This window comes from Aplidium turbinatum, chromosome 7 (assembly GCF_918807975.1).
Source record: "Aplidium turbinatum chromosome 7, kaAplTurb1.1, whole genome shotgun sequence".
NCBI classification, from domain to species: Eukaryota; Metazoa; Chordata; class Ascidiacea; order Aplousobranchia; family Polyclinidae; genus Aplidium; species Aplidium turbinatum.
The window spans coordinates 17158668-17174938 of NC_137478.1; the positions used below are offsets into that span (position 1 = coordinate 17158668).

Below are 16271 nucleotides of genomic sequence, written 5' to 3' on the forward strand. Positions count from 1 at the left end.
TCTCAGCCTTTTTGTGTTTCAAATGGGGTAAGGCAGGGTGGGGTTTTGAGTCCATACCTCTTTGCCCTTTATGTTAATGATCTATCCAAAAAGCTTAACATGTCTAAAGTGGGTTGCTATGTAGGGAATGCATTTGTAAATCACATTATGTTTGCTGATGACCTTTGCTGCTTTTGTCCCAGCCTTGTTGGTTGACGTAAATTGATTAAAATCTGCCAAGACTTTGCTAAGTAACATGACATTACATTTAACTGTAGAAAATTCTTTGGGGTGTTATTTAAGCCCAAACATTTCGATCTGTCTGCTTCCCCAAAGATTATTGCTGACCAAGAACCGATCGAGTTTGTTGAAAATATTACGTATTTAGGTGCATATATCACGTCCTCATTATAATATCCGATGGCAAGGACATATTGCGACAAGTTAAATCTCTTTATTGTACTGTAAACAAATTAAAAAATAAATATAGCAAATGTTCACAAAGAGTAAAAAATGTGTCTTGTTTCGCTCTTACTGTACATCTCTTTATGCTCGTCAACTTTGGCACAATTATCGCTGTTAGTTTATTGATAATAATCATATACAAGATTGTTGTGGTTGTCTACTTTCAAGCTCTACCAGTGCATGATTAATTATCTAGCACACTCCCCAAGCCCTTAAAAGGTGTATTGTTGGTAGTATCTATTTAAAATGCTACCCACAATGCCTCTCTTTATGAGAATGTGGTAGACTTGAGGAAGCATTAGAAGATGAAATAGTGTGTCTGTTAGCCACTTGGACAGCCAGAGCAATTATAATTCAATATGTATATATACATACATTATACAAGTAATTTAGTATTATCTGTATAAACAAGCTATGTATACATTCGTTTTTGTTTTGTTAAAGGACTAGCATGAACCATAACTTGCATTTCATATTACATATCTTCCTTAAATCAAAAAAAGAATTGGTAGTACCAATTACCAATTTGGTACCATTGGACCAGCACCCGCTAAATTCCATATACAGTAGGTAAGCAGCCCTATGCTTCATAACCATATAGAAAATGAGATAAAGCATCAACATTGTCATGAAATAAAAGTGTCTTTCAACATCATATAAATATATACCCAAATTGTATTAAAATAGATACTTTCTTATGGCATGAGATTTTGTGACTAACGGGACATATTGTGACTAACCGGACAGCGTGATTAACGGGACAAAACGTTTTTTACTAAAATATAGATACACAGTTAATTTTCTTTCAATTGTGAAAGATGTCTGTACAGTACTGTTGGAGTCTTTCATTAACCTGGAGTATGGCATTTGAGGGATTAGACAATTTGGTAAGAAAAAATGTTTTGTGAAAATATGTGACTAACGGGACATTGTCCTTCGGTCTGCTTTAAATTGTCAAAAACAAACCATAAAACTATTTTTACATAACTTCACATAATGTTAATCTTTAGAAGAACAGTAATTTTGTTCAGAAAACTAATCAGATCACAAATATATGTTGTTCTATGCCAATTGGGGGCTATTTGAAAATTTACTTAAAATATAAACTTTTTTTGTTTCTTCAAGGTACCTCAGTAGATGCACCAAAAACACATATTTTCCAAGGTTAAAACTTGTAAAAACTTTTTTTCATGAAAGTTCAAGGTGTCCACTACAAGTTAAAACCTTTCAGTGTTCTATTTTTTTATTTTTTTACCACTGGGGTACATTTAACGTGGAATTGCCCTACATACTCTTTACTTAGCAATAAAAAGACTAAACTCTCCGATATGCAAATTTAATTACATGGTACAATAATTAACGAGGTTGAACACACGTCACTATAGATAACAAACTCAACGAGAATAAGCACATTGATAACCTTTTGAAAAAACTATCGTCTTCTTCAGGCGTACTGAGTAAACTTAGAGTTAGACAATTTATTGCTATTAAAGTTCTGATAAATGTTTATTATAGCGTGCGGTAGTACACTCGCACCTACAATATGGAATTAACAACTGGGGATGCACAGTTGCGCACCCACGAAATACTTGAATAGAATCCAAGTCATACAAAATAAGATAATTAAAATTGTTATAGGAGCATTTGAAATGAATACGAAATTACTGCCACTCTATCAAAATAATGGTATACTGAATGTAAATTCCACTTATAAATTAGTAATAAGCAAGTTTATGTTTAAATTTTATAATAATAAACTACTGGAAAACTTCAAAACTTTCTTCACACATCGGTCCTATGTATATACGTATAACACCCGACGATCAAGCTCCAATTCGCTTTAAAATCAACAAGCAAATGCCCAACTATCCCAAAACAATTTAAAATGCATGGGATAATCTACCCCAGGATATGAAAAATAGCTACAAATTGTTCAGTAAAACTTGCAAAAAACAGTCACTTCAAGAATCAAGAGCTATGGCTACGACTAGGCTACTGGACTTTATGTCCAATATCATTACTATTTTGTTGCATTTCTTGCGGATGTATTTGTATTTGTTTTTTATGTTCTTCATTCTTTTTCTTTATTGTGTCAATTTGCTATTTAAAAACGCAATACTTGCTTTCATATAACTGTTTAAAAAAGTGCAGTATCGATGACCCCCTACGCCTTTTTAGGGCTACAGTCTCTCGCTCTCTCTTATTGGATGCCGATTGCACACTTTACGTTTTTGTTTTAGTATGTACGTTTTGTTTGGCTGTGTATACAACCAAAAATAAATGTCAATCCAAGCAAGTGGAAAAACTAATAGACACGAGTAACAACGGAAATATAAAGCTGTTACACAGAAAGGTTCTGCTCGATGAGTTTTGGATAAAAGTTCAAAATGTATATTTTTGCTGACAATTGAATGAGGCTGTTCACCAGGCATTTAGTTACATAACATGATGCGTTCTACTGGTGCAAATTAAGATAAATTATCACATGATGTATAAAGTGACAATCTGCCATGCTAGACAGATAGTCACTACCTCGTGTAGCTCCCTGAAGAAGTCAGTCGTGTTTGATTGACGAAACGTCGGAATAAAAGCAGATTGTCACTTTATACATCTTGTGATAGTTTAGCTTAATTTGCACCAGTCGAACGCATCATGTTATTGAATAGTTTTGCATTATAGAAAAGGCATTGATGATTTTACAACAGTTTTACACATCATATCTATGCGAATTTGGGGTTTTCTGTTTTGACAAATATCAAAACAAAAAAAGAAAAGGGCTACAATGTACTGTAGATGAGAAAGAAATGAGAGTAAGCTTATAAAAATGTGTGTCCCAATATAAAGGTGATTTGTGCGTAAAAACAAGGACAAATTTCACACTGACATCAAAATTACTAAACTTTGTTTTTTATTTTCGAAATGCTGTTTCAAAGTGACATTTAATCTCCAAATAAACTTGCTGTGTCATCATTTTTATGTTGATTTCTGAAGGTGTTTAAGGATTGTCTTTCCTGTGGGCAAAACAAGCAGACTTGTTCTTTGTATCCACACTGCATTAGAGCTGAAACTCAAGCAGAGAAGTTTTGAACATCATTTTTAAAGTGTTTAATATGAAGTGGTTAACATTTGCTTCAACAATTTGCTGCACTCCAGGTGAAATTTCGTTGCTCTGCCATGGAATGCCACAAAATGTTCTTCTCTTCTGTAGGGTACCGCAAGCCTAAAAATGTTAAGAACCACTGCTGTAGATTTTGAAAAGTGGAACCACAACTAATCCACGCGGGACACCATTTTTCAGGCTTCTTGGTCTGGTCTGGTTTGCTGTGAGTTGCAAGTGGTAAGGGTGAAGCTTCTGTTACTATTAAGCTCCATGATCATATTGACCATGTGTTGGTCTGGAAGAAGGCAAAGCAACTTGTAAGTAAGACCATCAGCTGTGTAAGATCTGTTTTACAGAGACAGCGCTGGCCTTAAATTAGCCTCAAAACAATTCTCGATCTCTTGGGTCAACAGGGTGACCTAATGCACAGTGGATTACTAGCGCTAACCTATTTAAAGAAATTCTTGAATTTTTTATTGTGTAGCTTAATATGTTATGTTGCAAAACAATATTGTTTTTATAATTGTGCTTGCTGAAAATAACTATATGCGAGGATACGCTATAAAAGAGAAAACTTTTCTAAACGGGCATTCCGGCATACTTTTTAAGCGTAAACAGATAGCAGCTTAGCTTATGTATAAGCATGTAAAAAATTGAAAGGATGTCTGGTAAATGACTGATCTGATGAAGTGGAGGGCAAAGTGAATTTTTCATTTACAATCTATTAAATCCAAAGCTTATTTTTATTGCTGTATCATATATATAACATAACAGATGCCAAATTTGCATTTGTGTCGAAAATTAAAAAAACTTAGTAATCTTTTAGCATCTTTGGCATAAAAATTGCAATTTGGCATTGTTATTGGTTTAGTCAAGGTTTCTGATAAAAATTCTTCAAAATAAAAGTTTTCTACGCAGAATAAACTAAACACATATAAAGTTGAAAGCACGCAAACTGAATAGGGGGGGCTATTCCAGGGGGGGGGGAGGTAAAGCAAATGGCTCATTTTCCTCTACTTAAATCCAACACAGGTAATATTCTTTTAAATTGCTATTATTGATCATTGATAAAAAGCAACTTTGCACAATGCACCAAACCGGATGCTAATAGGCTTACATACTTGGAGTCTTTATCGGGTCTTGTTGATGAGGTGTAAATTAATCCACCACGTTTTTTCCCCAACACAGGTACAACAAGCTGAAAAAATTATAAGCGCATTAGCCAATACACACGTTTGCAGGACAGAATAGGCGGCACCATGACACTACTTAACTAGAATACTGTTTGTGTTTACACAAGGGTTTAATCTAATACTGTATTAAATTAATATTTTATAAATTTCCGCTATGTTGGGAGCTGCTTATTAAAGATTCTTCGTATTTACTCTGTTAATCTGCTCACTGCATGTTAAAATCTTTAAGTCAAGTTGCTGCGAAAAAATGTTACTCTAACATGTAAATATTGTAGAAATGCCGTTCTTATGCTTTCCCATTAGGGTGCACCAATTTTGTGCAAATGTCTTAGATCTTTACATAAGTTGGTCAAAAGTTGAATCAATTGTTCTTTGACGCCTCCTGTAGAAGTGTTTCCATGGAACCAATCCAAAAATAGAAAAATACTGCATCTTGAAACCCGATGGAGCTAGGACAAACTTTTTTTTAAATGAATCAAAACTATGACTTTCCAATATACATTTTACTTGCCTATTTTATGTAATTTTTGTGCTATTTAAAAAAGTTTGAATTTTGATAATTTCATCCAATCTTATAAAGGAAATCCAGATATAGTACTTGTTTGGTGTTTCACTAGAGAATCTGTTCAAAAATAATCTTTTCAGGCATCCTCATTCCCAGATTAGTGATCAGGCAGTAGATTAATGAGTGCATTTTAAAGCTTCTAAGTAAAAACAATGCAACACATAAGTCGATTAGAATAAATATATACAGACACTCTCTGTAGGTATCATAGCTGATACAGCCCTCGGTGTACAATGATGTTCCAGTTTGATCGATCTAATGCGTCACGAGATCGATACAGACGCTACACAATCATTAATAGCAAAGGTGAAAGCACATTACAATATTTCAGCCACATTTGACTAAAGAAATCCTATAAAACATGTTCTTATGAAACAACATTCTGTTAAGCAATATTATGACTTAAGCAGACCATTATATCCCTCATTTAACAAAATACTATTAATGCTTAAATTAAAAGAAATGAGGTATCATATTACTAGGTTTTTGATTCATCAGAAGACTAATCAAAAATAACACTGGTCAACACAAATTTTTTGGCAGACAAAGTTAGAGTGTTTTTGGGGGTTTTGAAGGGCGCTGATTCCGAATATGGTCTTAGTTTTCCCGAATTGGCTCTAGTTTAGGAGATATCGCATAGGGTCATTTTGACCATTGAACTCCCATATTTGAGCCTTATGCGCTAGATCAAAAAAAGCAGTTTAACCATATTAAATATTTCAGAAATGCAATTTAATGGTCAATTGTGAACAATAAAGACAGTTTTACGTTTAAATACAGCAACATCACGAAATTTTTAGGGATATCAGATTTGTCATACTTCAAAACTTGATGTTACCGATGTCATATACAGTACACAAAATACACAATCATATACAGTAGTGTAAGTACACAAAACACTAAAAAATGTTGCATTAAATCAGTCAATTAACCTTGTATCATAAAATTTAGATAAAAGGAACCACATTATCTTTTTCCTTGTAAATTGAAAACAATGGTATGAAATACAATAAGATTAAAAGTAGCCCACTAACTAATTTGCGTCGAAAAAATGTCTCTTGTAAGATTTTCACTTGTGAGAAACTTTTGGGCAATTTGTCAACAGGTTCCAGCAATAGTCTGCCATCATATGCTCATTCCATCTGCCCTGACATCTTTCTTCCATTATCTTGATGTATTGGTGGAACCTTTCCCCCTGCTTCTCCCTGTAATCACCAAGATTGTCAGGAAATCTGTCAAGGTGGCTGAATAGGAAGTGAACTTTAATGCTCATGTTAGCTCTAAGTTTTTCAAATGCAGATTACATCTTCCGAACTAATTCTCTGTAATTAGGTGCTTTGTGATTCCCCAAGAAGTTTTGTACTACATCCTTGAAGGAGTTCCATGCAGTGAGTTCATTGCTGTTCATGTGACTGGTGAAATCCGAATCTTTCATCAACGTTTGAATCTGAGGTCCATCAAAGACACCAGTTCTAAGCTTTTCATCGGAGAGTCCTGAAAATTGACTGCAAATGCACTTAAAGCAATTCCCCTCCTTGTTTAATGCTTTGACGAACTGCTTTATTAACCCTAATTTGATGTACAGAAATACAATTCTATCTCTGGGAACTAAAGGTTCATTGATTACATTGGCTGTCACAACTTGAAGACTGGTGCGTTCTGGCCAGGTTTTCTTGCGCCAGTGCTGGGTTCTCGCCCTGCTGTCCTAGAAACACAGGGAGCAAGGATACGGGGTATATCTATTTTGTTGATCAATTAAAAAATTGACCATTTTTATGTCAACACAGATGAGCCACTTACGGGTATTGTAGTCCAGCTTTTCAAGAACAAGTTTGATGACATCATAATTATTCCTCTTTCATCTTGGTAGAATGTCCAATTGGCACAGGAGCAAAATGTAGGACAGAATGTAGGACTTTACAGTAATTTTTAAATTATCTTTCGTTACTAATTATGTTATATCAAACAAAATTGATAAGATTTACGTCCTTCTTGGTGAGATGTTTAGGGGGTTAATACAGATATATAACCTACACTAATTTGGGCTAATCTAGGGGTATAGATATCTTCTAAACTAGAGTCAATCTGGTAAAACCAATGTCATATTCGTAATCAGCGACCTTGAAAACCCCAGAAAACACTCTTAGATGTCCTGCCAAAAAAATGTTTTCTCATTTTGTTGACCAGTGTAATGGTAAAACCTAGACAAATTCAGCGTAATGGAATGGTAGGCTACTGTCACGGTTTCTTTCTATCTCTTACCAGGAAAGAGACTTGGAAAGGTTCAATGACGTAGTTTAATGGGATATCACCGAAAGGCAGTCAATTAAATATCGAATAGTTCTACTGGTGAAATGATAATGAAAATTCTTGAAGGACTTTAACGAACGGCTTCTCAAATAACTCTAATTTCGAACGGAATTCATATCAGCACCAACTCTCATCTACTTGTATTCAATTACTTCAACTTTCAATCAACAATAATCTCTGCATCTATTACCCACTACCACAACAACAATCTACAACTCATAACACAACTCTCATAATCCAACTCTCATAGCAATACCGGTAATTGTTTACGCAAATTACACCACTATTTATAGAAGGTTGTTCGGTCTAGTAACTTCGAGAAGGTTACGTAATGTTACATCATAAGGACTCATTGTTCTGTCAACTTGCACTAAATGTAAACAAGCAAGTTTAAAGAAGCTTCCAGATTGTCACGTAGGGTAGAAGGTTCTAGAAAATACGTTACATAATAAAGATTTTGCAATCACAGATCTACTGGTAAACATCCTTATGACGTCATGACAAATGACATTTGGCAATTGTGAAAAACAAAAGAATATTCCAGATTTTCATGTTACAGAATGATCTGGAAGTACGTTACATAATAAAGAATTCGTAATCAAAGGTTACTACAGGTCAGTAACCGATAATAACACATCGCTCAAGGATTCCACAATCAAAACAGCACGTTTGTTAAGAAACAAAGCAGCCCGTTGCAAGCCCTCGCATTGTGACAGGCAAGCCTCGAAACTGAAGGCGATTAACCTACAAAAACCGACATTTTGTCCGCCGGGTCTCGCCCTTCCGTCGGCCGCATTTGTCCGCCATGAAGTTCCAAGAAAATTTTACGCAAGCGCCCTTGTGAATAAAGTACTTTGTCACTTATAATCACAAAGGATTAGAAAGCAGTCAAAGCACCCGATAAATCACAATACACACTGTCTAATGTCTATGCTTGAATTGTTAACATTATTGATTGACCAAGCAGCTGATGTCTGACGATAAGCAGGATGCAAGTGACATCACAATACTGTTTATTGATGCGATATATTCAGTCTTCGAAATTAGCGTCGGCAATAAAAATGCCGAGGCCACACGAGCGCTTGTAAGGTTAGGGTTAGACATTCCTCCCAGTCGTTATAGCACAGCCATAGATTTGTTCCTTAGTCAACACCCTGATGGAGCTCTACGAAAAAGAAAGAGGCGTGTGAATTGGTATCAAAGCCCGAAAGCCGCAAAACGTGGACGCTTGATTGCGAACGGCGAAGACAGTGTAGATTTACAGCCAAGCGATGAGCCTCTTGATGTGTCCGATTCCAGTGATGGCGCTCAACTTCGTGCTCCGATACAGCATCTGATGATTCCGATTCTGACAGCTAGTTCTTTATCAAACAGACTTTGTGTTGTTCGCAGTATCGCAATTGTGCTGAAATTATGTTAGTGTATATACGTAAATCGAGGCAATCTTCTCGCAGGGAGCTATCAATTTGTTACCGGTAGGCTACCTGGTTGAGCAATATCATAGGCGCCGACTTTTATTTTTGCACGGGGTGGCAGATAGCACAATATGGCAACCTAAAAACTTTCAAACTGGATGTTTTTGTTAGATTTTTACTAAGCGTGTTTCGTAGATGCAATTGTCTTTTCACACCTGATTTGTAGCTCGATAATTTACAAAGCAACTTTAAAACAAACCACAGGAGGTATGTCGTGAATTTTATTGTTACGTTGTTGCTCTGACAATTAACATTTGGCAAAAGTATTTTTGCGAACAGCAGCGCTGTCAATCCAACTGTTAATCAACTGGTCAAGTTGTAACCGTGAAGCTTCAGCTTGATAAACATTTAAAATTAGGACGTGGTTCAATCGCTGTTGCGTCATGGTAGATCGCAAGTAGGGTTTTATGCGCCTGATTGCACTAAACGATCGCTCCGCCTCGCAGGTGGTGGAAGGCAACGATAAGTATATTTTCACAATGCAGACCACGTTTGGAAGCATTAATGAAATTGTTTCATTGCTTGCAAATAGATCAAGCAGTTGCGACAATCATATGGACTCTATGCTGTAGATTAAAAATTAAAAAAAAAGATTTTTGAGGGAGGCAATGGAAAGATCGTATTTTATTGATTAATAAATCCCATTGTAAACCTAACAAATGTAACAATGACTTATGACAAGTTACAAATAAAACGATTGCAACAACAACAAGGAAAAAACTCGTAGCCACGTGTTGCGTAATCTTCACGTAGCTTGCTTAATGTTACGCGAGTATCATGCTTGTGACAAAAACAATCATTTTCTTTGCAATACTATATTGGTTCACCTCTTGCTTTACGTTGACTTGAAGCGAAAACCAATGATCAAAAAAACATTTTAAACGTCCGTTCAAGTTACATTTATTTGCAGTAAGTAATGTAACCTAAACGGGGTGGCGTGGCCACCCTGTAACCCCGTAAGTCGGCGCCAGTGGAGCAATTAACGTTTTTTTATGATAATTCAATGTTGCTAGATGTCGAATTAATGTAAAACAAACGTAAATTTCTTATTGGGCATTGTTGTTACGCAGTATACCCCGCCGGAAAATTAAATCGATCTGTGCTGACTCGTACGTTGAATCAACCCAAATTTAACTTACTTTTCCGGGCGTGAGTTATTTAACGTGAATTACTGTAACAGCGTGCGACGTGCGTATTTTGTTGCTCGCTTTATCGCTACTTTTGGCATTATTACATCACAACAAATCAAATAGTGCGGTCGTGATAGACTATTCTAGTATATTTTTCGCTTCTTGTTTTACATGTTTTGGTACAATTATTTCGTAATAAACGTTCACAGCAATGTCGAAGTTTTGATGGCCGCCATGTGCTTGTGATTGGCCGCCGAACAGCTTGCTTCAGTCGGACACGTTTGGCCGCCGGAAAAAAAAAGTTGTTTCGAGGCCTGACAGGTACATGAAAAATGTGTTGGCTTAGTTTAAACTTTACATAAACTAAGACAAAAATAAATTTATTAAACTTTTAAATGTTTGTCAAGTATATTGTTATTGAAGTAGTTGTCACACTCATGTATGAAGTTCCATTTAAAGCAATATCATCACTTTAGCAGACCATATTATCTCTTATAATCTATTAATGTTATTAATGCTTAAATCAACAAAAATGAGCTATATTGCTAGGTTTTTGATTCATCGGTGTCACGTTTCTTTCTATCTCTCACCAGAAAAGAGACTTGGAAAGGATTAATGACGTAGTTTTATGGGATATCACCGAAAAGCAGTCAATTAAATGTCAAATATTTCTACTAGTGAAATGATATATGAAAATACTTGAAGGACTCCAACAAACGACTCAACACTTCCAGCAAATAATGTAACAATAAACTCCAACGCTTATAATTCTTAATCGACTTCGTGATTCACTCACAGCTTCTCATATGATTCTAATTTCGATCACAATTTATAATAGCACCGACTCTCTTCCACACATATTCAATAGCTTCAACTTCAATCAACAATCATCTCACTATACTCTTTACTTCTAACTACAACAACCATCTACACCTCTCATAATAATAATTCATGCAAATTACGCTACTATTTATAGTAGGTTTAATGATCTAGTAACTTCGAGAAGGTACAATAATGTTACATCATAAGAACTCATTGTTCTGTCAAGTTTTACTACTGGCAAACATCTTTATAATGTCACAACACCCAACATCTGGCAAGTCAGCAAAGAATATTGCCGACTTGCAAGTAAACAGAATGTTCTGGAAATACGTCACATAATAAAGATTTCGCAATCAGGGGTCACTAAAAAACAGTAACTGATAATTACATATACCGGTAGCATAAGAATTTTACAATTAAAACAGTACGCTCGGTCAAGACATAATGTAGCCTGTCGTGAGGCTTCGCATATTGATTGTGACAATCGGAAAACGAGTAAAATAGGATTAATTATGGTGAAAGATGCTAATGAGATAGTACATGAAAAATGTTTTGGTTTAGTTTAAACTTTATAAAAACTAAAACAAAAATAAATTTATTAGACTTTCAAATGTTTGCAATCTTGGTGTTATTTACAATGTTGCAACTTTTTGTGTGGGGAATGCCATTAGCTGTTAGCACACCAAGACCACCTCTAAAGCATCATTTATCACACTTATATCAGGCAATAGAGTGAAGGCAATCGCAGCAAGGAACGAATCGGTCACCGCCACTAGTGGGAACAAAACCGAATTTGGATGACAATGTTGATGTTCTTCACCAAGTTATGAATATGAAGCAGTAACTTAACAACAATGTTGTGGCCAAGACATTAGATCTGCCTTCAAAAAACCTTAGTCAACACTCAGGAAAAGTGTCCAAGAATCTTTTCCAACAAGATCAGCAAGTAAAACACTTTCAGTCAGAAGAGACATCTACTGCAGAACAATTTTATTGCTTTGCCTGGGATAACGCAAGAGTGCCTTAGCCATGGTGTTCGACGTTTTTTTCGTAAACAGTTGTTCGTAAAACAATTGTTTGTAAACAATTGTTCGTAAACAATTGTTCGTAAATCATTTCTTCGTGCGTGCAATTGACCGTAATACTAATTGTTCCTAAAACAGTTACAATTCTTTACGAACAATTAATTAGGGTAGCGTATACGCTAAAGACGTGCTAAATGTGACGTGCTGTGGACAAGCCAGGGATATCCAGAGAAGGGGATATGAAGGCTCGCAGCGATTGCCTTATTCTCATGACACTACCAGAGCGGTAGTTTGTAGTGCTTTAAACATGTGCTTTTTTTTAAAATCTGATACAGATAGTAATGTTTATTTTGCGTTATGGTCATTGCCTAGTGCATTGCACCGGGTCACGTGCACTTGATTACGTCATGCCGCCCTGTGGCTGTGAGTAGTTGGTAATCACGGCAGCAGGACTTCTTGGTAGCTACACAATGATCTGTCTTTAGTTCATTTTAGCTCTACTCGTGTTGAAACCTCTTTTCAATTCCTTTACGTTTACCTACAAGCGTAACAGTGGTGTCAGAAGTAAAATAGAATCTACGTTGCAGTTTTCTGAAGTGAGAAGATTATTACATTGTCGCAGTGGTTTCTGCACAAATTAGTCATGGAAGAAACAGTCAAAGCAATGCTAGCCACAATGGAGAAACAGCAGGAACAGTTTTTATCAACGTTAAATGACATTAGTCGAATGCAAACCAACGAATCAGCGCCAAAGTTTGAAAGTTTCAACCAGGATAAGGAAAAATGGAAACAGTATATGCAAAGGTTCTTGCATCACATGGACATTTACAATGTTGCAACTGATGACAAGAAAAAGGCATGTTTGTTATCCTGGGTTGGCCCCGAGACGTATAGCTTGATTGAGAATCTGTTTGGTGACAAAAACATACGTGATAAATCGTTCAAACAAATTTCAGATAAGTTAGCATCGCATTTTAAAGAAACCATCCGTGTTCAAGCAGCGCGTCATAGTTTTTACAACTGTAAATTACAAGTGGGTCAGTCTTATAAAGATTGGACAGCAACTTTACGAGGGCTTGCTCAAAATTGTGACTTTATATGCAAAAGTGAGCAGTGCAATCATCTCAGCTATGTCGATGAGCAGATTAGAGATGTTATTGTATTAAACACCCCACACCCTGAAATCAGGCGTCAATGTTTAACGAATTTAAATTTTTCACTTGATGATGTTCTCAACAAAGCTGAAGTTTATATCAGAACTGTGCAAACCGATAACATCCTAAGAGGGGAAGGGACATCAGATGAAGCAGTTGTCGTTAATAAGATGTCCGCAACCTACATTAAGAAGAGAAAGACGCCTTCAGTTGGCTCCACAAATCAAGGTCGCAAGGCGTGGAAGTCATGTCAGGATTGTTTTTCTAAACATTCTAAGGGTGAATGTCCGTTCAAAAGTTACGTGTGTTACAAGTGCGGAAAAAAAGGGCATATCAAATCTGTGCGCCAGGCAAAGGGGTTACAACGCCAGCAGAAAGACCGAGTAGAAGCTATAGGCCATGTAAGCAGTTGCAACCAAATTCGAAAGACACCTACATGGAAGGAAAAGCGGAACTCAAAAGCTTACCAACGCATCGGAAAGCAAATTTGGATCCGTGCCGAAGTTAACGACAAACCGTTCACGTGCCAGTGGGACACTGGCTCAACATGTTTCATGGTTGGATTAGATGGATACCACGAGTTAGGTTCTCCCACGTGCTATCCATCAGAAACCTCACTACATGCTTATGGTGGTCGGCCTTTGCATGTTAAAGGTCAATGCTTCGTAAATGTTAAAGTAGGTTGTCAACTAAAGTCAAGGATGAAGTTAATCGTACTAAATGAAAACAAAGGCACAAACCTAATGGGTCTAGTCTGGAGTGACAGTTTTGGCTTGACCAGTCAGGATATTTCGGTATTTGATCAAGTTTCAGACAAGAAAAACATCTCGTATCTTCACAAGTTCAGCAGACAGAAGAATCTTTACTAAAGCAGAGGGAAAGGCAAGTTTCAGCTTTAACTTGCAAATTTTCCAGAGTTTTTTCGTCTGATCTTGGGAAATGTGTTAAGATACATTTAAATAAGATACATATGGGAAATACATTTAAAACCGGAAGCAAAACCCGTTTTTTCTAAACCAAGACCAATTCTAAACCAAGACCAAAGTTAAGATACATATGGGAAATACATTTAAAACCGGAAGCAAAACCCGTTTTTTCTAAACCAAGACCAATTCCATTCTCCAAAAAGCAAGCTATCAAAGAAGAATTAGACAGACTTGTGGAGCGCAACGTTTTGCAGCCAATAAATTATAGCGACTGGGCAGCTCTGATCGTAGCGGTGTCGAAAGCGAATGGAAGTATACGAATTTGCGGCAATTTCAAGGGACTGAACCAGCAAATACAAGTGGATCAACATCCGTTGCCGACGTTGGACACGTTGCTGGAATCGCTGGGAAAAGGTCAGTACTTTTCTAAAATTGACTTGTCGGATGCTTACTTGCAATTAGAGCTTGATGACGAAGCAAAAAAACTTTGTGTCATAAACACACCTTTTATTCTTTTCCAATACAATCGTATGTGTTTCGGTGTGGCGTCAAGCCCAGCCCAATTTCAACGTTGCATGGATAAAATGATTTTGGGAATCCCTGGTGTAGCAGCATATCTAGATATCTTAGTTACGGGACCGACAGAAAAAGATCATTGAAATAACTTAAATAAGCTTATGGATCGTTTAAGCGAGTATGGGTTTTGTGTTAAAGTACAAAAATATGAATTTTTCAAGGATTCGGTTGAATATCTTGGTCATGTAATCGACAAAGATGGCAAGCGACCGTCGAGCACATCAGTCGAAGCAATAAAACAATTACCCCAGCCGCAAAACCTTCAAGAACTTCAAGCTTTTTTAGGAAAAATTAACTATTATGGTCGTTTTATAGCAGATCTTCCAGACAAGGCAAGACCTTTAAATTCTTTGTTGAAGAAAGGAGCAGTGTTCAGGTGGACACAACATTGCAAACTCGCTTTTCAACAACCGAAGGAGGACGTGATCAATGCAACCACGCTAAGTCACTACGATGAGAACAAACCACTCATACTAGCCACCGATGCATCCCAGTACGGAATAGGAGCAGTTTTGATGCAGAAGCACGATGGTGTGGAACGTCCACTCGCCCATGCATCGAAAACTTTGACTGAAACGCAGAAGAGGTACTCACAAATTGAACGAGAAGCGCTCTCTATCATCTATGGAGTAACGAAGTATCACCAATACCTGTACGGTAGGAAGTTTACTTTAATTACGGATCATAAGCCATTAGTTTCGATTCTCTCACCAAAAAAGAATCTACCAGTCCTAACAGCTCAGCGTCTTCAACAATGGGCTATTACCTTAATGGCATATCAATATGATATTCAGTACAAACCAACTAATCTACATGGTAATGCAGATGGACTGTCTAGATTGCCTATGGGGTTAGACAAAACATTTGACGAAAACGAGGAGAGAGAGAATGCAGAGGTTTCTCATTCTGTAGAGGAAACCATGGACGGTTTACCTTTAACTTCGAACGAGCTTAAAACAAAAACGCTTCACGATCCGGTCTTAAAATTAGTTCTGTCGTATATCCAGGACGGTTGGCCTAGAAGATTACCTGACAATGATAAGCTGCGCTGCTATGCTTCGTATAAAGACTCGATGTGGAAAGAAAACGATGTAATACTTTTACAACGTGACGGTTTTCCACGAGCAGTAATTCCGCAATGTTTGCAGGCACAAGTTTTAAAACTCTTGCATGAAGGTCACTCGGGAATCACCCGAACGAAGCAGATGGCACGCAGATACGTATGGTGGCCGGAGTTGAACAAAAGCATCGAAGAGATGGTGAAGTCGTGCGGACCTTACAGGCTTGTTGCAAAAGCTCCGGACAAAAAGTACCAAGCATGGCCGAAAACTACAAAGCCATGGCAGCGGATTCATCTCGACTATGCTGGACCTTTCTTAGGAAAGATGTGGCTGATTTGCGTTGATGCACACTCAAAACATCCTTATGTTTCTATGCAGAACATCGGACAGGCAATTTCTAAAGCAACGATCAGCGCACTTCAACAAATTTTTGCGATAGATTGAACTCTCCGGACACGATTGTCTCAGACAACAGAAGCCAGTTTACGTC

General features: G+C 36.9%; 1 protein-coding gene across 3 annotated transcripts in view; it reads right to left on the minus strand.

The window, feature by feature from the left end:
* The window catches only part of LOC145774347 (uncharacterized), a 94092-nt gene that overhangs the window by 21008 nt on the left and 56813 nt on the right, over positions 1–16271 (minus strand). For all 3 annotated transcript variants that reach the window (XM_082585573.1, XM_082585575.1, XM_082585574.1), the window contains one exon: positions 4666–4742. In XM_082585573.1, the coding sequence (XP_082441699.1) occupies positions 4666–4742 (77 nt within the window). The remainder of the gene's footprint in view (positions 1–4665; positions 4743–16271) is intronic.